The following is a 27,164-nucleotide window of genomic DNA, read 5'->3' on the forward strand; positions in this document are numbered from 1 at the left end:
TAAACACTATGATAGTTTGTCTTGGTGCATATGTGTGCTTGTGATTATTTATTTATTGTTTATTTGTTCCATTCGATTCTTGGTGACGGTCTTTATCACGGAATAGAGTCGAATTAGGGTTCTTGACTTAGGTGAGTGTCTATATCACATAATAGGTCATTAATTCTTTAGGGTGAAAAGTGCACTAGTAACCTTAGGAACAACATTCGGTAATTAATTAAAATCAAGTGTGCTGCTAGACTCGTCGCGGAAAGGCTCGAGGATATTGATAGGTCTCGGAGTAGTTATAAGGAATTAACCACCCATTGTCTATTAAGCCAAGATTAAACCCATAGTTGCTTTAGACGTTCGCGCGGCAAAGTAGAGCGTCTTACATAAGCACTTTCAAGAAACTAGAGGACCGACAAGAAATCTAGAAAACCGGTGAGCGTAACATCCTAGGTAGTGCCACAAGAATCGCCTCGAGAGTGTTTGAGGGGCTTAGTGGTTTCTTAATAGGTTTAGCATTAGAAGATCCCGGTTCCACACCACATTATTATCATATAAGAATCCATTCTGAGTTTAGCCTGCGTCTAGCCTAGGTAGTCTTCATTCTCACTGATCAGACCCTTCGTTTGAGTTCGTGTCTAGCTTTCTAGTATTATTTTATTATTTTATTTAGGATTTTTTAGAAACCCCCCCCCCCAAATTAATAAACAATTTAGTATGTCGTGTCAGTTTGAGTCTAGATAGAGTCGTAGCGTAGTCAGTAGAGTCTCGTGGGTTCGACACTCGGACTTACTTTAGCTTTACTACGTCGATCGGTTCACTTGCCAGTTGCGTGTTTTAGGGTTTAGGTCGAGTCTTAGTTTTATAAATTTAAAGCTTAGAGAGTCTAGAATTAGGGTTTAATTTAGTTGTTTTTAATTGAACCACTTTTAGCACATCAAGTTTTTGGCGCCGTTGCCGGGGACTCTTGGCGATTGCGCTGATTACTTTGTTTGGACATACTTGACATATTACGTGCTATTTTGTTTCTTTGTTTGAGTCGTAGGTGTCTAAGTATTTTAGTGTCTTTTTATAGTTAGTCGAGTCGTTTAGTAGAGTCTTCTTACTTGTTTGTTTTCGGTTTTTGCAGTGGATGCCCCATACGCGCTCGCAGGGACCGCCGCCGTTGCCGCTTGCACTCAGGTCTTCCTTCTCGTCATCTACGTCTGAGGTACGTGCTTCTAGCTCTCCTTCATTTTCTCAGTCCACCCCAGTTTTCGATCTTACACCAAAATCTTCACCCCACAAATTCCCCCCACCCACCCGCCCACCTAGTCCACCACCCGTAGCTCACATGGCCCGTAGGACAGTTTACGACCAGGCTACCACCGGCTTCGCCGGTGGTAATTCCCCCATCACCCTTCCCGAGATCCCGAACGATCGGTCTTGGCAGATACCATCCTACATTATGACCGCCATCACCAATTCCTGCCAGTTCCATGGTCGTGACGACGAGGATGCCCCCGCCCATATCAATCGCATCACTCGTCTCTGCAGCACCTTCTCCATTGAGGGTGTCAATCTTGATGCTAGGTATCTTCAGGTTTTTCCGTTCTCACTTGCTGGACGCGCAGCCGTCTGGTTCGATTCCCAGCCTGCTGGCACTTTCCGTACTTGGGCAGGCCTTCGCGATGCATTCTTAGCCAAATATTTTTCGCCAGCCAAGGCATCTCGCCTTCGTGACCAGATCCACTCATTTCGGATGGAGCCAGATGAGCCTTATCACTTAGCTTGGGAGCGTTTTCAGACCCTGATTACCCGTTGTTCTCAGCATGGTCTATCTGACTGGGCGTTAGTAGAGAAGTTCTACAATGGACTTACTCCTGAGATTAGGGCTCGTTTCGATACTTCAGCAGGAGGCCAGCTTATGGGAAAGAAGACAGTGGCAGAGTGCAATGATTTATTTGAGAGTTTTGCCCACTCCGATATGGACTACAGCACTACCAGCAGGACTTCCATTCCTGTGCGTACCACCTCGGCCGGTCGAGGGGTAAACCAAGTTAGCTTGGATTCATCGGTAGCTGCTGCAGTCGAGAGAGCGAAAGAGGAGATTAGGCAGGAGATGAGGCAGGAGTTGAGTGAGATAAAGAAGAAAGTCGATAGGTGTGAAGTTTGTCGAGGAGGGCACGATACCATAGATTGCCCCACGCTCACTCTTGAGCAGGTAGAGTATATAGCCGGTCAGCCTAGGGGTCCCACGAATCCATTCAATAATTCTAGTTCCAACTGGCGCGGTAGTGGTAATTCGAGTGGGTATCGTTCGTCTGGAAATCCTCCTGGATTTTCATCTGGTCAGTATCAGAGTAGAGGGCCCGGTATTTACACGCAGTCTAGTTCAGGGCAGTTTAGTGGGTCGGGGTCTAGTGGTCAGTTTTCGAGTAGGGGACCACCTCAGGAGAGTCAAGGTGGTGGGAAAGCTCCTGAGGTTAGCACGAGTAGGTTAGAGGAGATGTTTGCTCAGATGATGACGCGGAGCGATGCATTCATGAAAAATCAGGAGCAGATTAACAAGAATAACGACCTTCAGTTCAAGAATCAGCAGGCTGCCCTCCTCGATCTTCAGAGGACAGTAGGCGGAATTGCTCAGCAGTTACAGGAGCACCCACCGGGTCAGTTTTCGGGAAACACTTTCCCGAATCCCGCGAATCAGTCAGCGAAGGCGATTACGACCCGTAGTGGGAAGAGTTTGGGAGAGGTAGTGAGAGAGAGAGAGGTTGAAGAAGTAGAGGAGGAGGTTGATGAGGAAATCGAGATGGAGGCTCCAGGCAAGGTGCACACGAGGCTAGCCCCAGCAAGTACAGCACACGCCGAGGAGTCGCCAGTAGAGCAGAGAGTGGAGAGGCAGCCGACGAGAGGTCGGCCGGCACCAGTTATTGATCATTCTCGCCTTCCATTTCCCGCCCGTGCCAGGCAGCAGAAATATGCTCAGGAATACGGGAAATTCCTTGAGATGTTTACTCAGTTGAAGATCAATCTTCCGTTCATCGAGGCACTTCAGGCTATGCCTAAGTACGCGAAATTTCTCAAGGATCTTTTGAAGCGTAAGGAGAGAATCGGTGAGCTTTCGAATATTCCATTGACAGGGGGTTGTTCCGCAGTAGTCTTGAATAAGCTACCAGAAAAGTTGACTGACCCCGGCACATTCACGATTCCATGTTTCTTTGGGGGAGCCGCTACCCCTTCTCACGCCTTAGCCGATTTAGGGGCCAGCATCAATTTGATGCCATTCTCGTTGTATGAGCGTCTTGGACTAGGAGAGCTTACACCCACGCGCATGTCATTGTCCTTGGCTGACCGTTCAGTCAAGTATCCTCGTGGGGTAGTAGAGAATTTGTTGGTGAAGGTCGATAGGTTTGTGTTCCCAGTAGACTTCGTTGTGCTTGATATGGAGGCCGATGAGAGAGTTCCTATTATTCTTGGCCGTCCATTCCTTCGAACCGCAAAGGCGATCATTGACGTCTTTGACGGTAAGATTTCTCTTCGTGCGGGTGACGAGGTTGTCACATTTGAGATCGATAGAGCGATGCAGCATCCTAGTTGTGGAGATGATGTCAGTGGGCCGTGTCATTCCGTCTATTTTCTCAATTCATTCATATCTTGTGTCGACACGTGCTTCAAGTACATTAGTGGAGCCGATCTGGTAGGTGAGGGAGTTGTTGACGAGCATTCTGAGGATGAGGTAGAGGAGGTAGAGGAGGAGCATTTAGATGAGAGTGACGAGGTTAGTGCTGAGCCATTAGGGATCGATGCGATTAGTGATGAGAGTACTCCGGTAGAGATTCCACCGCCTTTAGAACTTAAGGTTCTTCCATCCCATCTCGAGTACGCGTTTCTAGGAGAGAAGCCGAGTATGCCTGTCATCATTTCTTCGAAGTTGACAGAGGAGGAGAAGTCGAGGTTGATTGAGGTGCTTAGAGAGCACAGTGATGCGATTGCATGGAGGCTATCCGATATCAAGGGCATCAGCCCTACCTTTTGCACGCATCGCATTCTGATGGAGGACGTCTTCAAGCCTGTAGTGCAGCCGCAGCGTCGGTTGAATCCGAATATGCAGGAGGTAGTGAAGAAGGAGGTGATGAAGTTGTTAGCGTCTGGGTTGATCTATCCCATTTCTGATTCAGCTTGGGTGAGTCCTACGCAGGTCGTCCCGAAGAAAGGGGGGATGACGGTTGTTCTGAATTCGAAGAATGAGCTTATTCCGTCTCGTACTGTTACGGGTTGGCGTGTTTGCATTGACTATCGAAAGTTAAATGACGCCACTCGTAAAGATCATTTTCCGCTCCCATTCATTGATCAGATGCTTGAGCGTCTCGCGGGTCAGCAGTTCTATTGCTTTCTCGACGGGTTTTCGGGTTATTTCCAGATTCCTATTGCACCAGAGGATCAGGAGAAAACCACTTTTACATGTCCATATGGCACATACGCGTACCGACGCATGCCGTTTGGATTATGTAACGCTCCTGCTACATTCCAGCGTTGTATGATTGCGATCTTTCAGGATATGGTCGAGAGTTCGATGGAGGTGTTTATGGACGACTTCTCAGTGTATGGTAGTTCTTTCGATCAGTGTTTGACAATCTTGAGAGGATGCTGAAGAGATGTGTGGAGACGAAGTTGATGCTGAACTGGGAGAAGTGTCACTTCATGGTGACTGAGGGGATTGTGCTAGGGCAAAAGATTTCGCGAGCAGGTATTGAGGTTGATAGAGCGAAGATAGATACGATTAGCCAGCTTCCTCCTCCGACTAGTGTGAAGTCGGTTCGTAGTTTTCTCGGTCATGCAGGATTTTATAGGCGCTTCATTAGGGATTTTTCCAAAATCACTCGCCCCATGACGCGATTGTTGGGGAAGGACGTTCCTTTCGTCTTTGACGAGGAGTGCCTTCGAGCGTTTGAGTTTCTGAAGGAGAGGTTAGTGAGTGCACCGATCCTCGTATCGCCTGATTGGAGCTTGCCATTCGAGCTGATGTGCGATGCGAGTGACTACGCAGTTGGTGCGGTGTTAGGGCAGAGACGGGAGAAGCATTTTCACCCGATTTACTACGCGAGTAAAACGCTGAATGATGCCCAGGAAAATTACACCACTACGGAGAAGGAGTTGTTGGCAGTGGTGTTCGCGTTCGATAAATTCCGATCATATCTCGTTCTTTCGAAAACCGTCGTGTTTACTGATCATTCTGCTCTGCGTCACTTGTTTCAGAAGAAGGACGCGAAGCCGCGTCTTATACGATGGATTCTGCTTCTTTCTGAGTTCGACATTGAAATTAAGGATAAGAAGGGGGCAGAAAATGTGGCGGCGGACCACTTGTCCCGCTTAGAGGATCCGAAGCGTGAGGAGATTCGTGAGGAGGCGATAGGAGATAGATTCCCTCACGAGTCTATTGATGCTGTCACGACTGGAGCCGTAGACCTCCCGTGGTTTAGCGACATAGCAAATTATTTGGCTGATGGGTTTGTGATGGAGAGTTTGAGTTTGCAGGAGAAGCGCAAGTTGACGAGGGACGCTAGGAAGTACATTTGGGACGATCCCTATCTCTTCAGGATAGGCGGTGATCGAGTCTTGAGGAGGTGTGTTAGTAGAGAAGAAGGTGCGGGGATCCTGAGGCACGTGCACGAGGGATTGACTGGAGGACACCATGGTGCGCATGTGACCGCACAGAAGGTGTTTGATTGTGGTTTCTATTGGCCGACGGTGGTAGATGATGCGGCCGAGTTTGTTAGGAAGTGTGACCGGTGCCAGCGGACCGGCAACATCTCATCCAAGGATGAGATGCCCCAGAATCCCATTCAAGTGTTGGAAGTCTTTGACGTTTGGGGCATCGATTTCATGGGACCATTTCCATCTTCGAGTGGAAATCGGTACATCCTTGTTGCGATTGACTACGTTTCGAAGTGGGTGGAAGCTCAAGCTTCGCCTACGAATGATGCACGAGTGGTGGTGAGGTTCTTGAAGAAGTTGTTTACGCGATTTGGTACGCCTAGAGCCATTATTAGTGATCGCGGCACGCATTTTTGCAATGCGGTTATGGAGAAGGCGTTGGAGAGATATGGAGTTATGCACCGCTTGTCCACCGCGTATCATCCACAAACGAGCGGTCAAGTGGAGAACGCGAATCGAGGAGTGAAGCGGATTTTGGAGAAGACGGTAGGGAAGAGTAGGCAAGATTGGTCCGACAAGTTGGACGATGCGTTGTGGGCTTTCCGAACCGCCTACAAGACGCCATTAGGTACGACACCATTTATGATCGTCTACGGGAAAGCGTGCCACTTACCGGTCGAGTTAGAGCATCGGGCTCTTTGGGCGCTCAAAACGGTGAATTTAGATTTGACCGAGGCCGCTAGGAGACGATTTTTCCAAATCCATGAGTTAGAGGCGCTTCGTGACGCCGCGTATGATCGTTCTTGGAGTATCAAGGAGAAGTCGAAAGCGTTGCATGATAGGAAGTTGCGAAAGTTGAAGGAGTTTAAAGTGGGCGATCGGGTGCTATTATTCAATTCGAGGTTGAAATTGATCGCCGGGAAATTGAAGTCGAGATGGTCCGGGCCGTACGTCGTGAAGGAGGTTTTCCCGTATGGTACCGTTGAGTTGTTTGATGAGGAGAGTTCGCATGTGTGGAAGGTAAACGGGCATAGGTTGAAACACTACATAGGAGGTCCCATCGATACCGCCGAAGAGGAAACCGTTCCTCTTTCGGACCCGCCTAGGACCGCCACGTAGGTTCTTGAGTGAAAACTCAAGTGTAGAGTTTGTATATTGCGTCGTTGTCCGTGTCGTGTCCTTAGTTTAGTTTTTGTGCGTTTTTGCGTCATTTATGTCATTTTGTGTGTTTTTGCGTCGTGTGTGTGTCGTGAGTATTTTTGCAGGTTTCATCGCCTTTACGGAGCCGAGATCGATCACCGAACAGCTGCACAGGTACGTTTAACGCTGAAAACGCGTAAATAAATGCAGGGGGTAAAATGGGGATTAATGAAAATAAATTTTTGCTGAAACTTGCTGTTGCTGTTAACCAAACAGCAGTTCTGCACTGTCCATGCGGCCCGCGTAGGGTTTTCCCTATTTAACGCGGCCCGCCTGGACTTAAAAGGAAATGTAGATTAAACGAACACTCGCGACCCGCCTTCACTTACCATTACATTTCACGCGGGTCGCTTGGGTGTTAAAGGGTTTTAAAAATAATAAAGTTTAAGCGACCCGCTTCATATTGGCTTCACACTTCACGCGGGTCGCGTGAACAGTCACAGTCGGTGTCACTAACAAAACCCCCAAATGGTGCTCATTTTCAAACCTAAACCCTAACTTCTCTATTCGCCGGCGATTACCATTCATCTCCTTCCCGATCACTTGTTCACCACCGCCAAACATCACCTTCCACCACCATTTCCGGCCATCCCTCACTGCCATCAGTCATCGCTGCCACCACCTTCATCCACGACCATCTTTCATCCGCAGACCACCATTATTTACCACCGTCTACCACCCATGCAACCGATCACCTACCACCGCTTTCCACCGCATCACCACCATTACACCCACTGTCCACCTCCGCAGCCGATTGCACATAAGCAACCATCACCACCATCACAGCTTAAAAGGTATGTGTTTCCTGTGAAAGTACTGGTCTAGTCTGTTTTGTCGAGTCGTGTCTGTTGTATCGAGTGTGCAGGTCATTTATGTGTCGAGTCATTGTTTGCAGGTCCTAATTTGATGTTTGAGCAGTCCGGTTACTCAGTCCGGTCCGTAGTCGAGTCACGTTAGCTGTTTTGAAATCATAGGCTCAGTGTTTGTTTTGGGTCCGGTCCGTGTCTGTTTTGGGTCACGTAGTCAAGTCGAGTCAGTCGTGTCATAGTGTAGAGAGGGTGCGGGTGGCCCGGGTTGGTTTATTTTGACGATTGATTGTTTTGAGCGATGTGCGCGTGGGGTGTGATAGAAACATATAGGAGGGATGGTTTTGTCTGCGAATTTATTATGCATAGTATTTGGACGCAGACGGTTTTGTTAAGATATAATGCACTTCAAGTGTGGGGAGGTATTGCGCGCACTTTTCACATAAAGATTCCATTTTTCACCAAACTTTGCGCGCATTGCTTCCGTTGCTTCCGCACTTGGTGTGTGATGTTTTCTCGGCACTTAGGATTGCTCGAGGGCGAGCAAGGTGCCGGGAGGGGGTAAAAGTGTAAATTTTTGTAAGATGAGTCATAAGTGTCGTTTTTAGGGTTATGTGCGTCATTTTGCGTCGTTTAGGGTCCGTTAGTGTGTTTCGAGTCATAGTTGCGTCATGTTAGTGTCGTGTCGTGCACGTACTATTGCATCGCTCGATTTTAGGCCGCGTCGCCCGTACTCAATCTCCATTCGGGCGAGGTTGGCCTAGGTTCGGGTTGTTTTTGTGATATGCACTTATATCGGACAACGGCCGCGAATGAAATGCTATATGGCCGTCGTCCGATTGTACATTATTATAATATTATTTTATTATATATAAAAAAAAAACAGAAAAATTCCATCAAAAAATTCAAAAATACCAAAAATAGCTTGTGATTACTAACGGTTCACCTGTTTTGCATGTTTATTTGATCTGTTGTGAACAGGATGTCAGGTGAAGGATCATCTTCAGGTGTCAAGCGCAAGAGGCGCACTACTCAGTATCTGGAGTTGTGAAATTCGAGGCAATTAAGAAGGTGAAGTTGTTAGAGAGTAAAAGGATTGACTGGGATTTGGTTAGGAAGTTGGGGTCATATGAGTTTATGAAATTCGAGGCAATTAAGAAGGTGAAGTTGTTAGAGAGTAAAAGGATTGACTGGGATTTGGTTAGGAAGTTGGGACAGGTCGAGAGAGTTCAGGAGCTTCTAGGGGATAAGTTTAGGTGGGCGATGGATTGTGAGATGCCTCAGTATCTGGAGTTGACTATGGAGTTTCACTCCACATTCATTTATAGGCACCCAGGGGGGTTCGATCAGCCGGATGTGGTTTCGTTTGCGTTGGGCAAACAGGTTTACAATATGAGTCTGATGCAGTTTGCAGAGGCGACAGGGTTGTATTCGGCTGAGGAGGTTGGGTCAGATGAGTTTAGAGGTTTATTGAGGCAGGTTTTGAGAGACCCGGCAGAGGCGTGTGTCGTGAAGGAGGATTTGGCACGTTTCTGGCACACTATTGCTATTTCACCATATTCTATCAATTTGGTGGCGTCAGACATTAGAGATCCGGTTTACAGGTTCGTGCACAAGATTTTATGTTCTACTCTGATAGGAAAGCACGAGGGAGACAAGGTAAACCAGCACAGTTTGTTTTGCTTGATGTGCATGGTTGAGAGGCGGCCGGCCAACCTAGCTAGTATTTTGGCATGGTCTTTAGCGAGGCCGAAGAAGGGGGGTGGTACGGCCAGATTGTATGGTGGGCCGTATATCACTATGTTGGCAGCCAATTTGGGTGTGTGTGCTGAGTTTCCGGCGGAGAGGATGACTGAGGGACCCGCTCCATCTCTCGTGGAGTTGAGGAGTTTACAGCTAGCTAGGATCGTCACGTTTATCGAGCCGCTAGCATGGACAGAGATTCTGCCAGCACCACCGTCTCCGGATCCGACTGCCGAGGAGGCAGCGACCACCACGATTCCGGAGCGGTACCAGGTGCCACTTCAGAGACATCAGCTCCCAGCACGGGAGTATCCTTTCAGGCAGCCGCGGCCAGTGCCGCTGACTTTTCAGGGTTTGTATGATTACTTCCATATACAGCTACCACCGGTATTGCAGCCACAGCAGGGGGGTCCCGCTGGTGGAGAGGAGGAGCCTGCTGGTGGAGAACAGGGTGGAGCAGGAGATGCATGAGAATGAGCAGCAGTGCTTACAGCAGTTATATCTTTTGTTTTATTTTTATGCTGTTTTTGATCCTCGTTAGTCGGTTTGTATTGATATGATATATTTGGTTGGTCGGGTTTTTTGGGTTGGATGATACTTGTTGATGATACTTTGATGTATATATTATTTTGGTTTTGGTATGTTTGAGTGATAGGTTGTTTTGATGCCGCTTCCGTTCGCGTGTCCGAGTTAGTACAGTTTGCTGAGCGCGTTTTGGATTGGAGGGCATGTGTGGTATCGACTGGCATACTGACAGTCTCACATATGATTCAGCTAAGTCGTTCCACTTGTATATTTGTATATTTATTTATTTATTTTTGTTTTTAGGTTTTAGGAGTCAGGTTTACATCCTTGCATTAGGGACAATGCAACATTCAAGTGTGGGGATGGGAACTTTTAGTTAGTAAGTCTTGTGTGGAAAAAAAAATAATAATAAAAAATATAAAAAAAAATCCAAAAAAATTAAAAAAATAGAAAATGTCTTTTGAAATAAGAAGTTTGCAAAATAAAAACGGAAAATGATAGAAAAGTCGGGTTTTTGATCGGGTTCAAATAATAATAATATGAGATAAAATAATCGTGCTTGTGTCTAGTTTGGGATGCGCGGGTAGGCTTGATTCGGTTTCGGGTTCCTTTGATATTAATTATACCTAATTGTCGGTCTACTAGTGGGTTCTCATCTAGGGAAAGTGGGGAAATTGAAACCGCCAATAATAGTATAAGGGATGCCGTTATAAGCTAAGATCGTTAGAGTTTTTGGTCATTATCTCGTTGAAAAAAATAAATAAATAAATAAGCGAGCTAGAAACTAAATGAAAGTAGCCATTCTATGTAATCTGTGGTTGGGGATAGCGACTCTACAGCCAGAATACCGCTAGAATGTGTGAAATCGACCTCGCAAAATAAATAAAAAGTACCGAGGCCTATGTAATCTGTGGTTGGGGATAGCGACTCTACAGCCGGAATACCTCTAGGATTAGGGAAAGCAACGTCTACGCTCGTAAATGAAAAAAAAAATGAAAAATGAAAAAAAAAATGGAAGAATAGATTTGATTTTAAACTCTCTTGATCTTGGTATAAGGCGGTTAGGAAATAACCCAGTGGTGGTTCCTTTTGTCCTATAAGCTTGAGGGGGGAGTAGGTGGACTTGCAATTCGTAGCGTGAGAGCCTAGGTGGATTGACCGAACTTGAACCTAAATTGCATGATAAGGGCTTGAAACCGGGTTGGGTTTAAGAGGATCATTATACTTGCAATCGCGGCTAACACGAGTATCGATTTAATAAAATAATCTAAGCTTTTGTCCCGATCGACTATCTTGACTATGATTCCGTTTGCATTATTCTTTTTCGAGGACGAAAAAAAAGATAAGTGTGGGGATATTTGATGTATTGCAAAATACATCGGTATTTGCATCGGTTTTAGTCGTTAGTTAGTTAGTTTTAGTGTCGGTTTAGTTTAAAATGTACATACTATTGATTTATTTGTGTTTCCAGGTCTTTACAGCCAAAAGGAGCGAAAACGAGCAGAAATCTGGAATGGCGGAAGGCTGGCACGGAAACCGAGGAAGTCGGGAGCTGAAACGAAGAAAATTTGCAGTTCTGGAGCTCCCAGGCGGGCCGCGTAGACTTAACAGTCAGCCTTACACGCCCCGCATTGACTTAAAGGAAGAATTGCAGGAATAACTACCTCTCGCGACCCGCGTCAACTTAGGAATGATTCTTAGGCGGGCCGCGAGAGAGTTGTAAAGCGAATCAGGATTGTAAACCCTAGGCGACCCGCGTTAGCTCAAGCCATTTCTTCACGCGGGCCGCCTGAAGAGTCTGTGTCGGCAGAAGGTTGCGGATTGCATGGCAAGTTAGGGTTTTTGGTTATATAATAACATATACGCGTGCACAGCGGAAGAATTACGAACTTGGGCATCTTTGGGCAAGAATTGGCTGCTGATTGAAGGCTGTGGACGTGTTTGAAGCATCTTGGAAGCTTGGAATCATTGGGATAGCGTTTTTGAGCATTCGGGAGTGAAGATTCGGGTTCTACATACCTTTTTCTTTCGTTCTTTGTTTGTTTAGACTTTGTTACCAATGAATTCAGTTGATACAATGCTTTTGACTTTGTTTTTGATAATGTTTTCCGGCTAAAACCATAAACTACCTAGGCGATGACTATGGCATGACAAAGTTTGGATTTTTATTTGATTATTGATGTGGTTGTGGACTTTTCTTGTATTGTAAACACTATGATAGTTTGTCTTGGTGCATATGTGTGCTTGTGATTATTTATTTATTGTTTATTTGTTCCATTCGATTCTTGGTGACGGTCTTTATCACGGAATAGAGTCGAATTAGGGTTCTTGACTTAGGTGAGTGTCTATATCACATAATAGGTCATTAATTCTTTAGGGTGAAAAGTGCACTAGTAACCTTAGGAACAATATTCGGTAATTAATTAAAATCAAGTGTGCTGCTAGACTCGTCGCGGAAAGGCTCGAGGATATTGATAGGTCTCGGAGTAGTTATAAGGAATTAACCACCCATTGTCTATTAAGCCAAGATTAAACCCATAGTTGCTTTAGACGTTCGCGCGGCAAAGTAGAGCGTCTTACATAAGCACTTTCAAGAAACTAGAGGACGGACAAGAAATCTAGAAAACCGGTGAGCGTAACATCCTAGGTAGTGCCACAAGAATCGCCTCGAGAGTGTTTGAGGGGCTTAGTGGTTTCTTAATAGGTTTAGCATTAGAAGATCCCGGTTCCACACCACATTATTATCATATAAGAATCCATTCTGAGTTTAGCCTGCGTCTAGCCTAGGTAGTCTTCATTCTCACTGATCAGACCCTTCGTTTGAGTTCGTGTCTAGCTTTCTAGTATTATTTTATTATTTTATTTAGGATTTTTTAGAAACCCCCCCCCCCCCCCAAATTAATAAACAATTTAGTATGTCGTGTCAGTTTGAGTCTAGATAGAGTCGTAGCGTAGTCAGTAGAGTCTCGTGGGTTCGACACTCGGACTTACTTTAGCTTTACTACGTCGATCGGTTCACTTGCCGGTTGCGTGTTTTAGGGTTTAGGTCGAGTCTTAGTTTTACAAATTTAAAGCTTAGAGAGTCTAGAATTAGGGTTTAATTTAGTTGTTTTTAATTGAACCACTTTTAGCACATCAATAGTATTCTGAAGTAACCAAACCTATGCAGGAATATTTAAAACAGATATCCTTACCAGACATGTTGGAATGACTAAAAAATATATCCGTTGGAATCAAGATATCCAACAGTTATATTTTTGGGGACAATTGTTATGGGTGAAATTCTGAGCCCATATCCTGACTTTGTATCTTGATTTTTTATTAGTTGTTTATGATCAGGATATCGGATCAGGATACCGTATCAGGATACCGGGTCAGGATATTGGTAACATCCTGAGGCAGTATCCTGACTATTACTAACGATTGGCTTGTAAAATGTTGGTTACAAGGGACTAACGTTCATAAGGACCAAGTCATCCTGAAGACCCGCTCAAATTGGTCAGGATAAAGACGTTGATGGCGGAAAAATAGCTCTTGCAACGGTCGTCATTGAAGAAAGGCATGTTTCGTGGGAGCTGGTCAAAGATATTAATGTTCTAACAGTCATGGAGGCTTAAATCCCGGAATTATGGTTAATATGCGCGTGGAAAACGAGTAGAAGCAGCCCCCAACGTTCAGAATGGAATATTCCAAAGTATCCCGGAATAATAGGATAGTTTGTTAGTTTCTTTTACTATAAAAGGGATTGATCGGATCATAGGTAGACACAACTTTTCCACACACTTTCACTCGCACACTTTACTCCCTAGCTTCTAGCAATCACTAAACACAAACACTTGTAATCAAATTTCATTGTAACACCTAGTTGATCCGCATCATATCCTGCACTGTATCCTGAAGTTGAAAGCAATAAGAAGAACAAGGCAGCTGCGATTGTCAGCTCCCGAGGTTTTATGCCGGAGATCTAGATTGATCAAGGGCTTTCCTCGTACATCTCGTGTCAACCCCTTAATTTTTGCTCATTGTTTGATCGTAGATATAGCTCAATATCCTGAGCCGTATCCTGAATACTGTTTTTCTAAATAACTTAACCAACATATTTTCAACACACTTTTTAGCACACTACCTCACTTAACTAATTTGATCACTTAATTGCTTCGGTAATTTTTGACCAAAACAAGTAGCAAGATAGGATTTAAATTAAGATCGGTCAAACAATATAAAGTTCATTACAATATGAATGTGCATACCAGTTGCTGAAGAAAAAACAATAAAATCTCAGGTGATTGAAGTGTAGAAGACGGATAATAAGAAAGTTGAAACCCTAGAAAATGACTGTGAAGAAGAGATTTTTGAAAGAAGAGATGATAGATGTTTGATGTGTAATGATGATGAAGAAATAATGACGGTTGTGTTTTTGTCTTCCCATATTTTCAACTGATAAAAAATATTTACACATATACCCCTTATTGAATTTGTTATTTACATTTACATTGAGATACAAGAGTAAAGTGGATGATTAGTTGAATTGATTTGGTATTCAAATTAACAAAGAAAACTAATTTTTCTTATAGCAAAGCCATTAACATATCATATTTTTTTCAATGCTTTAAATCATGTATTAATCATAATTAGCTTTTAGCATAAGTAGGTTTCATGAGCTCAGGAAGCAATGCCGGGTGAAAATCTAGTTTTATCTATTATAAGTAGCTTTTAACATAAGTAGTTTGACTTTGGTCAAACAAACTTTTGTCAAACAGCGTTTTAACGTTGCTCAAACAGTGTTTTATCTATTATAATTAGCTTTTAACATAAGTAGTTTGACTTTGGTCAAACAGACTTTGGTCAAACAGCGTTTTAACATTGCTCAAATAGTGTTTTATCTATTATAATTAGCTTTTAACATAAGTAGTTTGACTTTGGTCAAACAGACTTTGGTCAAACAGTGTTTTAACATTGCTCAAACAGTGTTTTAACTTTGGTAAAACAGACATTCGAACCACTAAGAATCATATTTTTACAAACAGTTGTTTGATATTGGTCAAACTATGGTTTGACTTTGGTCAAACAGTGGTTTGATTTTGGTGAAACAGTTTTTTGGCTGGTGTAGGTTTGAAATTGATCAGTTCGTAGCCTCTTATGCAGTCCAAATCCGGTATAATTTTCTTCCATATTGATAGTGAACACGGGGATCTTCAGAATTGTCTGCGTTGTAAATTACTTATGAATAAATTTATCACACATTGTTCTAAGATGCAAAACACAATAGAGTTTATAAAGTTTAAACGAAAGAAAATTTAAACAAAATAGTAATTAAGAAAATATATATACAACTATACTTAGAAAGGTGGAAGTTAAAACTCAGAAAAAACAATGATTACAAGCTAGTAAAAACTTCTTTGTAAACAACATTAGAAGTCTTATTTGTTGGTTTTCCATCAGCGTCGAATATTAGTATTTTAACGCCTTCTCTGGTCTTGACCCTTGATAATGCAACGTACAACTGACCATGAGTGAAGACAGGATCTTTCAAATAAAGACCAACCTTTGATAACGATTGTCCTTGACTCTTGTTAATTGTCATGGCAAAACAACCTCATAAAGGAAATTGTCTTCGTTGAAATTGAAAAGGTATTTTTTGTCAGACGGGATCATATTAATCCTTGGAATAAAAACTCTCGTGCCAATGTTACCACCAGGAATTACTTCAGCTTCTATAACTCGTTTACCAAGAAAAGTAATTTGAAGCCTTGTACCGTTACATAACCCTTTCTATTGATCAATGTTTCGAAGAAGCATCACAGGAACCCCAACTTTAAGAACTAATTTGTGATTAGGCAAGCCAGAAATCTTAAGAGCATTCAAATTTTCTGTTGAGTATAAGCTTTCTTGAAAAGAATCAAGAATTTGTTCAGTTTGACATATACTATTAGAACTCAGATACTCTTTCGCATCACCAGGAAATAACGAAAGCAATCGATCATTAATTTCATGAACTACCTCATTTTTGGGTGCTAGAATTGCTCGCTCAGAAAAAAATCCAGGAATCCTAAATTGTTCAATAATTTAAGGATATACAAAGTCAATTAAACTTTGTATCGGGTCACAAATATCGGTGATTAGTAAATCATCTGGTATCTCTATAATGGCGTCAGCATCATTATCATCTTCAACGTTTCCTTCACCAATATCAATAAGCCATTTTGCAAATTCTCTGATAGACTCCATATTTGAACTTTCAGCTCCAATAGTTAGACGCATGTTTTTAGTTAGCCGTAACAGTCTGCATTTTGACCATATGTATGAAGAGCTTAAAGATGCACTAACAATTTCTTGTCTAGTTCCATTAGGAATAACAGGTAGGATTTGTCTAAAGTTACCACCAAATATAATAACTTTACCTCCAAAAGGAATATCCGAACGAATACTCCTACCTTCTGAAAATACGTCGGTCATCGTCCTATCTAAAGCTTCAAAGGCATGTTTGTGTACCATCGGTGCTTCGTCCCATATGATTAATTGGGTTTCCTTTAATAATCTGGCAATATCACTATTTGGCTTAATATTGCACATTGAATCTTCTATTAGATTAATGGGGATATGGAACCGAGAATGAGTTGTCCTTCCACGGGAAAGTAATAACGAAGCAATACCACTTGAAGCCACATTTAAAACTATTTCATTTCTACATCGAACAGCTGAAGCCAAAGTCTTCCATAAAAAGGTTTTCCAGTTCCACCGTAACCATAAACAAAAAAAGGCCTCCTTTACGCCCTACAACTGCTTCCATTATTTTGTCAAAAACCGCTCGTTGTTCATCTGTAAGAGATTGATGCAACCTGTTAAACTCAGCTTGTACTTCATCTAGGTCATGTGACAGCTCTTCGTTGATCAGACGATTAGAAGCATCACATAAGGAATCGTCATCAGGGTACAGCATAGTGACAAACCTTCGTAATGATGAACCATTGGAAATTAAATAGTTTTCAAATTTCAACAAAGTAAGGTTCTTAATCTGATATTCAGGAAGCACTAAACCTAACAAATCAAAAAATTAACATTATTAATTAAAAAATCAAAATGTAGTATGTGAAATAAAAAAGATAAACCAGAACCTGAAATATTTGTTTCTTTTTGACGTCTATAAACAATATCATCAGCTAAGTATTTCCACGCGTTCTCCCAAATAAATTCTAGCCGTGAAAGAGTATTTGACAAAAGCATGGTAGCAAATAACGCTCGTAGATACCCAGCATGTCCTTCAAAACTTGCTTCTTTAATGGCCTCAACGTATTCATTGTCATCATCTAAGAGTCCCATCGCATAGCAAGCATCTCTAAAAGTCAGGAATAATTGACCATTAACTGTACGTATCTCCTCGAATGATCTAGGCACTTTAACTTTATTGAGTAGTATCCTCAAAAAATAAGGTTCGCCCAAAGCAGGAGATACAGAATGAATCCGGCCAACACACTGGTACGACTTGCGTACCTGCCAACATCTATCTTTAAGTATCCAAACAAATTTCGAAGGAAATTCAACATAAGTCAGCTTTCTAGCATCTTCATTTGTCTCGTTCAACTTCATCCATTGCATAAATATTAAAGAAATAACAGAAGGCTTGCTTAAAACATTATCAATATCGTCATCCGCACTATACACAACATTCTGTTGGCCCGGCAAATGAAAGGGAAGCCTCATAACAGCAGGATACATATAATGAACCTCATTAGAGAATATTCTCCAGGATGCCTCACAAGCTGAAATATATCTACAATCATAATACTACTTGATCTCGTCTTTTGGCTTTTCCTTGATGGTTGAATTTGTATCACAAGGACCTTTGTTAATGTACTTGAACAAATATTTCACTGAACCGCCTTGATTACACCATTCAACATTAATGTGTGCTTGATATCTTTTCAAAAGCCTTTTGTTATAAGGAACAACATTTCTGTTGTCTAATCTAACACCAGATTTTATAACTGTATGACCTGAATCTCTTCTTCTATATACAGGAAAACCACTTGAATCAATAGTTGTATGTGGTGTGAATTTCTTCGGAAAGTTTTTTGAACATCTTTTATCAACCATGCAAGGACAATTCAAATTAGCATTCCCACACGGACTATGAATCATATAATTAGTCACAAGAGAATAAAGTTCAGGATCTTCTTTTTTATCGGGAATCTCAACAGAAATAAATGGATCTACGTGATCTATGGTTGGAAGTTTGTGATCGACCTTCATGAATAAGCATATATGTGCATGAGGAAGACCACGCTTTTGAAATTCTACTGTATAAACAACTAAATAAAAAGGAAAAATAAATAGATTTAGTAGTTGATAACCTTGATTACAAAATATATATTAGAGGATAAGATGTGAAAACGAAATAACATACCAGCGTTAATCTCACCGAAATACTTAGAATCCTTCAAATCTTTGAGTAAGGAATCAAGCTTCATTTTAAACAATCGACACAATATGTCAGGCCTGTCTTCGGCTTTGATGGTTGAATCTTTTAGAAATCTTTTTACTTCAAGCCACTTAGGATTACACGTTATAGTTATGAAAAAATCAGGGTACCCATACCACTTACATAAGGCCATTGCATCGAGGTAATTTTGTTGCATGAATCTTGCACCACCAGTAAATGAAGAAGGAAGTATAACAGGCTTTCTAGTATCTGTTAAAACTTCCTTACCTTTAGATTTATACTTTTGAAGATTCTCAAATGTTTCAGAGTGAAGGTTCGCTTGTTGCCTACGGATGTACTTTAGTCTTTCGCTCTCAATCATTGTGTATGCATCAACCAAAAGTTGTTGTAACAACCTTCGACCATTTAAAATTAAGGAAAATCCATAAGTTCTATCTTGAATCCTATATGAAAAAAATTCTCTCATTGTGCACTTTGGTTTTATTTTCTTTTGTGTGGACATAAAATCTCTATGTGGAATATCAACTCTATAACCATCATCACCATATGGGAAAGTAACGGATATTGCAGAGCAAGATACGATGGGTGGTGTAATTCGCTAATACACTACAGCATTCCTGACTGAGTCTCGACAACAATATCACGATGGTCTATAGCTTTATCTATGTCTCCGACAACCAAAGAAGCAACTTCAGATGTGGTGGGTAAGTTATATATCCTGCCGTCTTTTTCTCTTCTATAAATAAGTCGCAGACTAAGGTTGGCCTCTGGAGATTTGTGAAAATGGTCTCTGACCATCCTATATGTCTTAACCAACATATTTTGTGAATCTAATAAAGCTCTCAAATACTCTATCATTTCAACATCAAGTTCTTTATCAGTAGCCGATGAAGGTTTGGTTCCTTTGTTGTTAAAAGAAAAAAAAACAACAAAACATTAACATAACATAACTATAATAGTATCTCGTTTTATAAAAACATATAGAATATGTTGAGAAAAAGTAAGATTTCAGTTTACCTACAACCACTAATGAGTTTAGATTGAATAAACCAAACTACTGTTTAGTACTAAGTCAAACAGCTGATGGAAACCTTGTAAGCACTGCTAGTGATTAAAACACTGATGGTACTTAACAACTGATAGTGAACTACATATGGGTAACAACTGCTATTGTAATAAGCAGTGGATAAGGAATCAGTGATTAATAATTAATTATTAAGGAAGAGCAGTTGTTAACAACTGCTGATACCAGCCCAAAACTTTTAGAGTATGTTGAGAAAAAGTAGCATTTCAGTTTACCTACAACCACTGATAAATTTAGAATGAATAAAGCAAACTACTGTTAAGTCAAGATGAAAACCTTGTAAGCACTGCTACTTATTAAAACACTGATGGTACTTAACAACTAATAGTGAACTACTAATGCTTAACAACTGCTGTTGTAGTAATCAGTGGATAGAGAATCAGTGATTAAGGATTAAGTGATGGTACTTAACAACTGATAGTGAACTACAAATGCTTCAATTTCTAGTTGTTCTTTAATAGAATAAAAATGGAACTTAGAAATCACTCGTACCTGAATAATGCCTGTCTGTTTGTTATTTCATTTTCGGTATCATGTATGTATAGCTGACAAAACTTAGCTTCATTTCCATCTGGAGGTTTGAGACTCCCCATGCAATGATAGTTTTGGCCACTGATACGATATATAAATGGAGCATTGCCTTTGTTGAGATTAGAATCAACCTTTCCACCCATAGATGTAAAAGAGAACATAGAGTTGTATCGTCTTATGTTCTTCAGGAAGAACTTGCTTTTTGCATTTGAGGAAGAAAACAAATTTTGATAAGACGGATGTGCATCCTTTAAAGGCGGTAGCTGAACTTTACCATACCCACAACACATACTATAACATAGCTTATTTATAGTTAAACGACCATTTCCACCTTCTGATGTCTATAACTTTGCACTACAAACCTGACATGTAAGCACTTGGTCACCATGGTCCAAATAATCTGTTTAAAAATGATTGATAGTTATATTACAGGTGGAACACAACAAATGTCCTAAAACAGTAAAATAGATTAAAACCTTTAGATATCCCTTTATAAGGATCTTCATCAGTGCACAAAAACACATCGTCTTCATCTGAATCCAAAGTTAGCATAGGTACAGGAGTATTATCACGTTTCTTGCGCTCGAGGTTACATTTACCAGAAGACAACCGTGTAAGGGTAGAGATGCTACCCAATATCGGCTGATTGTTACTGCTAATGATGCTAGAAGTAATGGAATATCGACGGTTGCTATCTAGAGGTGTACCTATGTTTATGCCGTTGTATGAACATTCAATATTAAAACATACATGTTAGTACCGGTATGTTGTTTAGTAATGTATTTATCAAAAGAAATAATAAAGAAACAAAATACAAACCTGGTGTAGTTGAAATTAAAGAACCAGTCGCATTTCTAACTGCTCGACATGCAATGGAGTACATATGTTGATCCATAGTATCAGAACATTCCAGAAAATTTGCATTGTCAGAAAAGATGTTACGAACATTCGTTGATGATGACGATGAATTCTTTGATTTCTTATTGTCAAGTATTAATTTTCGAAGCTTACGCCTTTCATTCAGTGAAGTAACTAAACAACAGAGAAAGTATAATATGTACAAAACACAAGAATCAGTCCACTTGGAAACATAAAACGGAAAAAAGTATACTTATAATCAAATTCAAGAGTTATTACCATTTGTGATATCTGAAAGAGGAGATCTATTTGAGATATCTGAAAGAGGAGTTCTCATAAGAGGACCTAGAAGAAAACTAAGTAGAATTATGATTTCAATCTGAAAGCTGATTTTTATTTGGGAAATGATGAGTTAAGATGTTATAATTTCACTTACTGTGTAAATTTTGTTGAGATGAATTAGCAGCTGTAGAAGATGAACGTGAACTCTTTGACATTGCATACAATGAGAGAAGGAGAAGGATTCAAAAGAAGACAGAGTAAAAGATCAGGAACATTAAAAAAATAGAACCAAACAGTGGTTTTTAAATTTTGAATTACAATATGTCATACCTAGGGATTAACATATCCTCAATAAATTATAATATTCCATTTTATCATTTTGTAATTAAAAATCATTTCATGAAAAGCAAAATAGAATTGTTTTAAATTATTGAATTAATTATTTCAAGCAATCTATTACATTGATAAAAAAAACTTAACAACAAATTTTGTAATCTTTGTGGAATGTAAATTGGGTGTTCATCGGTTAGGATTATGGTTTATTTGTATATGATTTTTAAAATAAAATATTATTCTCTTTATTTAATAAATAATTAAGTTAAACGGTTTTTTTATTCAGTTATCCAAATAAACCAAACAAAACAAATACAATAAAACGTGGATCCATAAACCGAACAAAAAACCGAATAAAATGGGTTTGCATTTACGCTTCTTACTTGGTTACGGTTTTTCTAAACACCCTAATTTGAATGACTTAGAAAAAAATTGAAGTATATAAATAAGCTATTGAATGAGATTACTTAAATAAATTAATGGGAGAAACAGACACAAATTAAATATTTTTTATAAATTGTAATATATGACGGATACTTATTAAACCTTTGTGGGGCAGGGATAACGGTAAAAACCAATAAAGAACAACCACATCCACTGATAATCCTATATAAATTATGAGATAAGATAATAAGATTAAAATTGCTTAAAGATTACAAATGTTTGTAGATATAAAAGTTGTTATTTGGGTTTATACAATATATATTATAAATTGTTGCTCCTATTCATACACATAAGTTTTAAACAGAAATATTGAATATTAAACATCTCAATATTTATTTAACATATAGATTATAATATGCAAAGAAAGGTCATACTCATTATAATATTAGAACATAACAGTATAATAAGCAGATAAGTTTTCAGGAATTCAAAACCACACAATCAGTCCAAAACATAACAACACCAAACACTCAAAACCAACAAAATGAAAACCATAAGTTCAACGTAGCAACAACATATGAAATCAACACGTAAATGTATTTGAAAGTACACAAAAAACTATCTCTCAATCTTGGGAATCAAAAGCGTCGAAACACCAGCATCTTCATCCTGAGACAGTTCATCACGCATGCGGCGCTTTGTCGAGGAGCAACCTAATGCATCATCTACATCGCACACTTCACGAATATTACGTTTTGTTTCATCAGAAGAGGGATTCTTATTGCCTACGAGTGCTTTGGATGCAGGTGTAACATTGTCACCGCTGCATGACATCTCATCCTGATATAAAAAGACAATAAGTATTAACGTTTCAAAAAATTTAGTACAAATAACCAAATTCTTATATTACCTTCATAAGGTCAACAGGAGTAGACAAACTGCAGGAATCTGGAACATCCAACGATTCGGACTGCTCATGCTTTAAGTACATAATACACAGTAACATAAAATACACACAATGGTATAAATCTATTTCAAAACGACATGACTATGAAATGAAAAGAATCACATAATGAAGATTTAAACCTGGTTAAGATTGAATTTGGCGCAGAGCGCGGCAAGGATCTCATCATCGTTAGTGGCCATTGAAATACCATAGTTTTCAACCTGATGCTCAATGTTATAGTCTTTAACATTTATGATGAACGCATACCTCTTTCCAATCAATGTGTCAAAAATCTCAGGATATGGTTTCGGTATCTCTCCAGAATTAACAACCTATGATTTTATAAAAATTAATATAAATTACAATGAGCACAATGATTCCATAATTGAGAACCTACAATTTTATTAAAATTAATTTTAAATTATATTTACTACATGGCCAAATAACTGAATGCATGTATTTGTTACCTGATCTTGGATTGCAAGTAACTCTTTGGCAGTTTTCTTAAGAATCTTGTAAGCTTCGAAATCAAACAGTGTCAAAGACACAGTACTGGAAGAGTCTTGCACCCTAATAGGTATCTTGAAGCTATCAAAGTTAAAAACAAATGAAAACATTAGTATTACTAATAACAGAAGTGTGGTTCATATTAGTATTTAGTATAAGGAAATAAAACTGTAATCTCAAACTACGGAATAGAATAGATGTCGACTCCTTCACATTTATCATTTGTACACACCAAAGATTTTGCATGATCAACATCAAATGAAGCATCCACATTTTCTTTCGTTACAAATCTTTCCTCCACACTAGACTTACAGTGGTTACAACCATTGTAATACCAAAGTTTATCAGTGCATATAGCTGTGATTGTGCCAAGAACCAAAACCTTCTTTGTCTATCAATATCAAACAAAAATAATAATACTTAGAAAAGACTATAAAAAACTCAGCATTTAAAGTACTTATAAGAAAATACACACCGTTGATATGGTTCCAAGGAAACCAATAAGCATGAAATCAGGGTTATTAAGAAACTCATCTTCAACACTTGAGATAACGTTTGAACCAACATGCTCATTTGATGAAGATGAAGCAGAAATTCTCTCTACATACCTAAACAGATTCATGTGATCAAATTAAAACAGCAAAAGTAAATGTAGGTACAAAATAATACTGTTTAATGTTTATATGCATATTACTAACTATACCTCTTCCTAAAAGAGGATATATCTTCAATGTCAGTGCCGATAAAAAGTATGCTAAGCTCAAACCCGTTTGCAACTCCACGCTTGCCTGAATTTAAAAATAAAACCAAATGCAGATCAATATAAACAGTGTCAAATTTAAAACATATAAATAAATATAAATATAAATTACTAAATAAAAAAATTAAACTAATTAAGTTTAAATTGTACCTCTGTAAAGGTTGACCATACCAAAATGACAAAGGATAACAACATATTTATCTCGTTTCTTATCATTCATGTAAGCAAACATATCAATAGCAAAATCATCCCACAAAGTAACCGGACACTTTTGGCCTCTAAAATATTAACATAAAACATAATAACATCAAGCAACCTTGTAATGCTTTAAACGTCAAAATGCAACAACTTAATAAAAAGAACTCACTCAAGGTCTTCAATTCTCATATTAAGTCTCTTGCCCTTGCTCCCATCCTTCTTTGATGTATCCTCTAGATTGAAACATACTTCCACATAACCAGTCCAATCTATAAACAAAAATATATTGTTAAAAGAAAACAACATTAAGAAGCGATAACATGAAAAAAAAACAATAAGACAAAACAGTACATATATATCGTGTAGTGATTTACATACCAATAACTGTATTAACTTCAATTTTATTTTTAACAACATCCTTCAGGTTAACGAAATTAAAACGGTATTTCGGTCCAGACCAGTCAAGGCATTTCTCAACAGAAGTATAGAAATACAGTGATATTTTGTCATTTCTCTTGGTATACTTAGCAAAGGACTTATTAGCAGCAAGAGAAGGTTTGGTGATAAGAAGACATTCATCCAACTGAAGGAAGTCTTTGAATTTTCCTAGCATCTTATGCAGACAACTGGCTTGTATCATAGTTCCCTAAGAATATGAAACATCCGATTAAATAAAAAACGTGTTATATAACATTTGGGTATTCATATGTCTAAAAAAATTGTAAGACAAATATATACGGTACCATCTCATCCATGAAGATCATATCAAGACGATATATTTCATTTTTGTTTTCATTCATCATCTTCTTCGACATGCTAACAATCTTCACTCTAATCGAATAGTTGTTTGAGAATGTATTAAGATCGTTAAGCATGCTAACCTTTGCAACCTCCATTTTAAGACTGTACATAAAAAAAAAGAATAAGCAAAATATATCTATTGCTAAACGTAATATGATAATACAATAAGCATGGATGTTCTTAAAAAAAATATCAAGGTTGGAATTCAAGCTTACCGGTTCTCCATTCAAAATTTTAATTGAATGCAGTGGCAAATGTAATTTGAAAGGTAAGTAGTGTATATCCTTATATTCTGCTTTATTAAAGTAATTAAATATTAGAAATGATATGCAAAGTAAGAAACAAAAGAGAGAGAACGTCAATTTTAAATTACCATTTTGCATATTTTGAATTTCAAAATTACTGATATTATCAGTAATTGCTGAATTGATTTGAAAGCAATTGTCATGATGACTTTTCTAATTTTTATTTTAACTTTAATTAAGAGATAATAACCGTCAATTTGAAATTCACATTTTGCAAATTTTCAATGTCCAAAGCTCAAGAAATTAGCATTAATTACTGATTTGATTTGCAACAAATAGTCATCAAGAATTTTTTTTTATTTTTTAATTTAACTTTAAATTTTATCATGAAAACAGTGTTGGAGGAACTCTTATCTCATTGGAATGTAACGATTAGGTAAAAGGTAATTTCATTGTAATTCTAGTTTTCATTTGATAATTTCAATCTATCACTAATCGACACCATCAATAATAAAAATGTGAGCAGTGGCTGTTTTTTAGGGAAACCGCTGATGGTCAATATCAGTGGATGTCAACAATAAAAAAGTGAGCAGTGGCTATTTTTTCCTATCAGTGGATACCCAACAGTTTTTGAAACACTGATGTTTGGACAGTCAGTGATCAACACGAAGATTGAAGAAATAGAGCTTGTATTTCAGCAGTGGATAACTTTTAACAATCAAATGTTTGAACCAACACAGTGGTTGTAACAGGCTTTTAAACAGATGTTGGGGCTTAAACAGATGTTTCGCCTTATATATCAGCTGTCTGGACTTAAACCGAAGTTTGACCTTAAACAAATGTTTGCCCATAAACAGAAGTTTGGTCATAAACAGTTGTTTGCACTTAAACAAATGTTTTAGCTTAAACAAATGTTTGCCCATAAACATCTGTTTGCAAAAAAAAAGACCAATTTCAAGAATACTATACCCAAACAATCAAAATGAGGAGCTTAATAATCATCCAAGTGTACTTGATTTTTATTTATTAGTATAAAGATGAAACAACTGTTCAATTTATAGTACAGATCAAACCACTGAAGTGATGTGATAAATACTATTACATATAAACACTGTTACATATAAACACTGATGTCATAAAATTGATACATATAAAACACTGAGGTGATGACATCTAATAACCTAACAGACTATAAAACACTGATGTGAAAAACACTGTTACATATAAACACTGTTAACATAAACACAGGTAGAATAACTAATGTTGATGCTGAACCACTGTTGTTGTTGGACAGTTGTTCACCTTTGGTTGTTCAGGCCTTTGGTTCATCAGTGCTTGTCTTCAACGGGACTTTGGTCTTCATTAGTGGTTTGGTCTTCAACAGTGGATGATGTTCATCAGTCTTTGTGTACAACCGTCGTTATATCCAACAGTTGTTAGGCAGATCAGTGTTTTGCCTTATTAACTTGTTATAACCACTGTCATTGTAGGAAACTTAGCTGGGCAGTGCTTATTGTGGATCAACGTGCAGCTTCAACAGCCAAATCAACATCATCTTTATCTCCTTCAGCAATATCCACTATGTTTTATTCGGTTCTTGGATCAAACATCTCGAACGATTTTCCTTTTCATCAAAACAATTAATCTGAACAAAAAAACACGTGGAACTAACAGCAAAAAGTACACCTGAAACAGAATCGTCGATTAAGAATAAAAAAAACATGTGGAATTAACAATGCATAGATTAGTGAACGAAACTTACGGTGCTGATTAAGAAAACTCCGTTTAATTGCTCAAATTGAGATGACGGGTGATCTGCAAGCGATTACAAATGAATCAATGCATCAATAAACGGTAAATCAAAAGGTTACGAATACCAAAAAATAAATCAGACCA

The 27,164-nt window shown here is 39.1% G+C and overlaps 1 protein-coding gene across 1 annotated transcript; it reads right to left on the reverse strand.

The window, feature by feature from the left end:
- Positions 1-22,429: 22,429 nt before the first annotated feature.
- LOC110870491 (replication protein A 70 kDa DNA-binding subunit E-like) lies at positions 22,430-25,249 on the reverse strand. The gene is made up of 12 exons (XM_022119668.1): positions 25,239-25,249; positions 24,966-25,125; positions 24,601-24,868; positions 24,392-24,491; positions 24,175-24,302; positions 23,968-24,052; positions 23,740-23,872; positions 23,450-23,655; positions 23,225-23,345; positions 22,898-23,089; positions 22,722-22,790; positions 22,430-22,651 (listed from the first exon to the last, which is right to left on the reverse strand). The coding sequence occupies exons 1-12, from the start codon at positions 25,247-25,249 to the stop codon at positions 22,430-22,432; spliced, it is 1,695 nt and encodes a 564-aa protein (XP_021975360.1).
- Positions 25,250-27,164: the final 1,915 nt, after the last annotated feature.

Source organism: Helianthus annuus, chromosome 8, assembly GCF_002127325.2.
Source record: "Helianthus annuus cultivar XRQ/B chromosome 8, HanXRQr2.0-SUNRISE, whole genome shotgun sequence".
NCBI lineage: Eukaryota > Viridiplantae > Streptophyta > Magnoliopsida > Asterales > Asteraceae > Helianthus > Helianthus annuus.

Excerpts from the sequence above, each read along its gene's own strand:
- LOC110870491 (XM_022119668.1), bottom strand. Across the intron at positions 24,053-24,174 it reads TATGGTCAACCTTTACAGAG|GCAAGCGTGGAGTTGCAAAC; the intron begins GTACAATTTAAA and ends TTTTAAATTCAG. Across the intron at positions 23,656-23,739 it reads TCCTTGGAACCATATCAACG|ACAAAGAAGGTTTTGGTTCT; the intron begins GTGTGTATTTTC and ends TGATATTGATAG.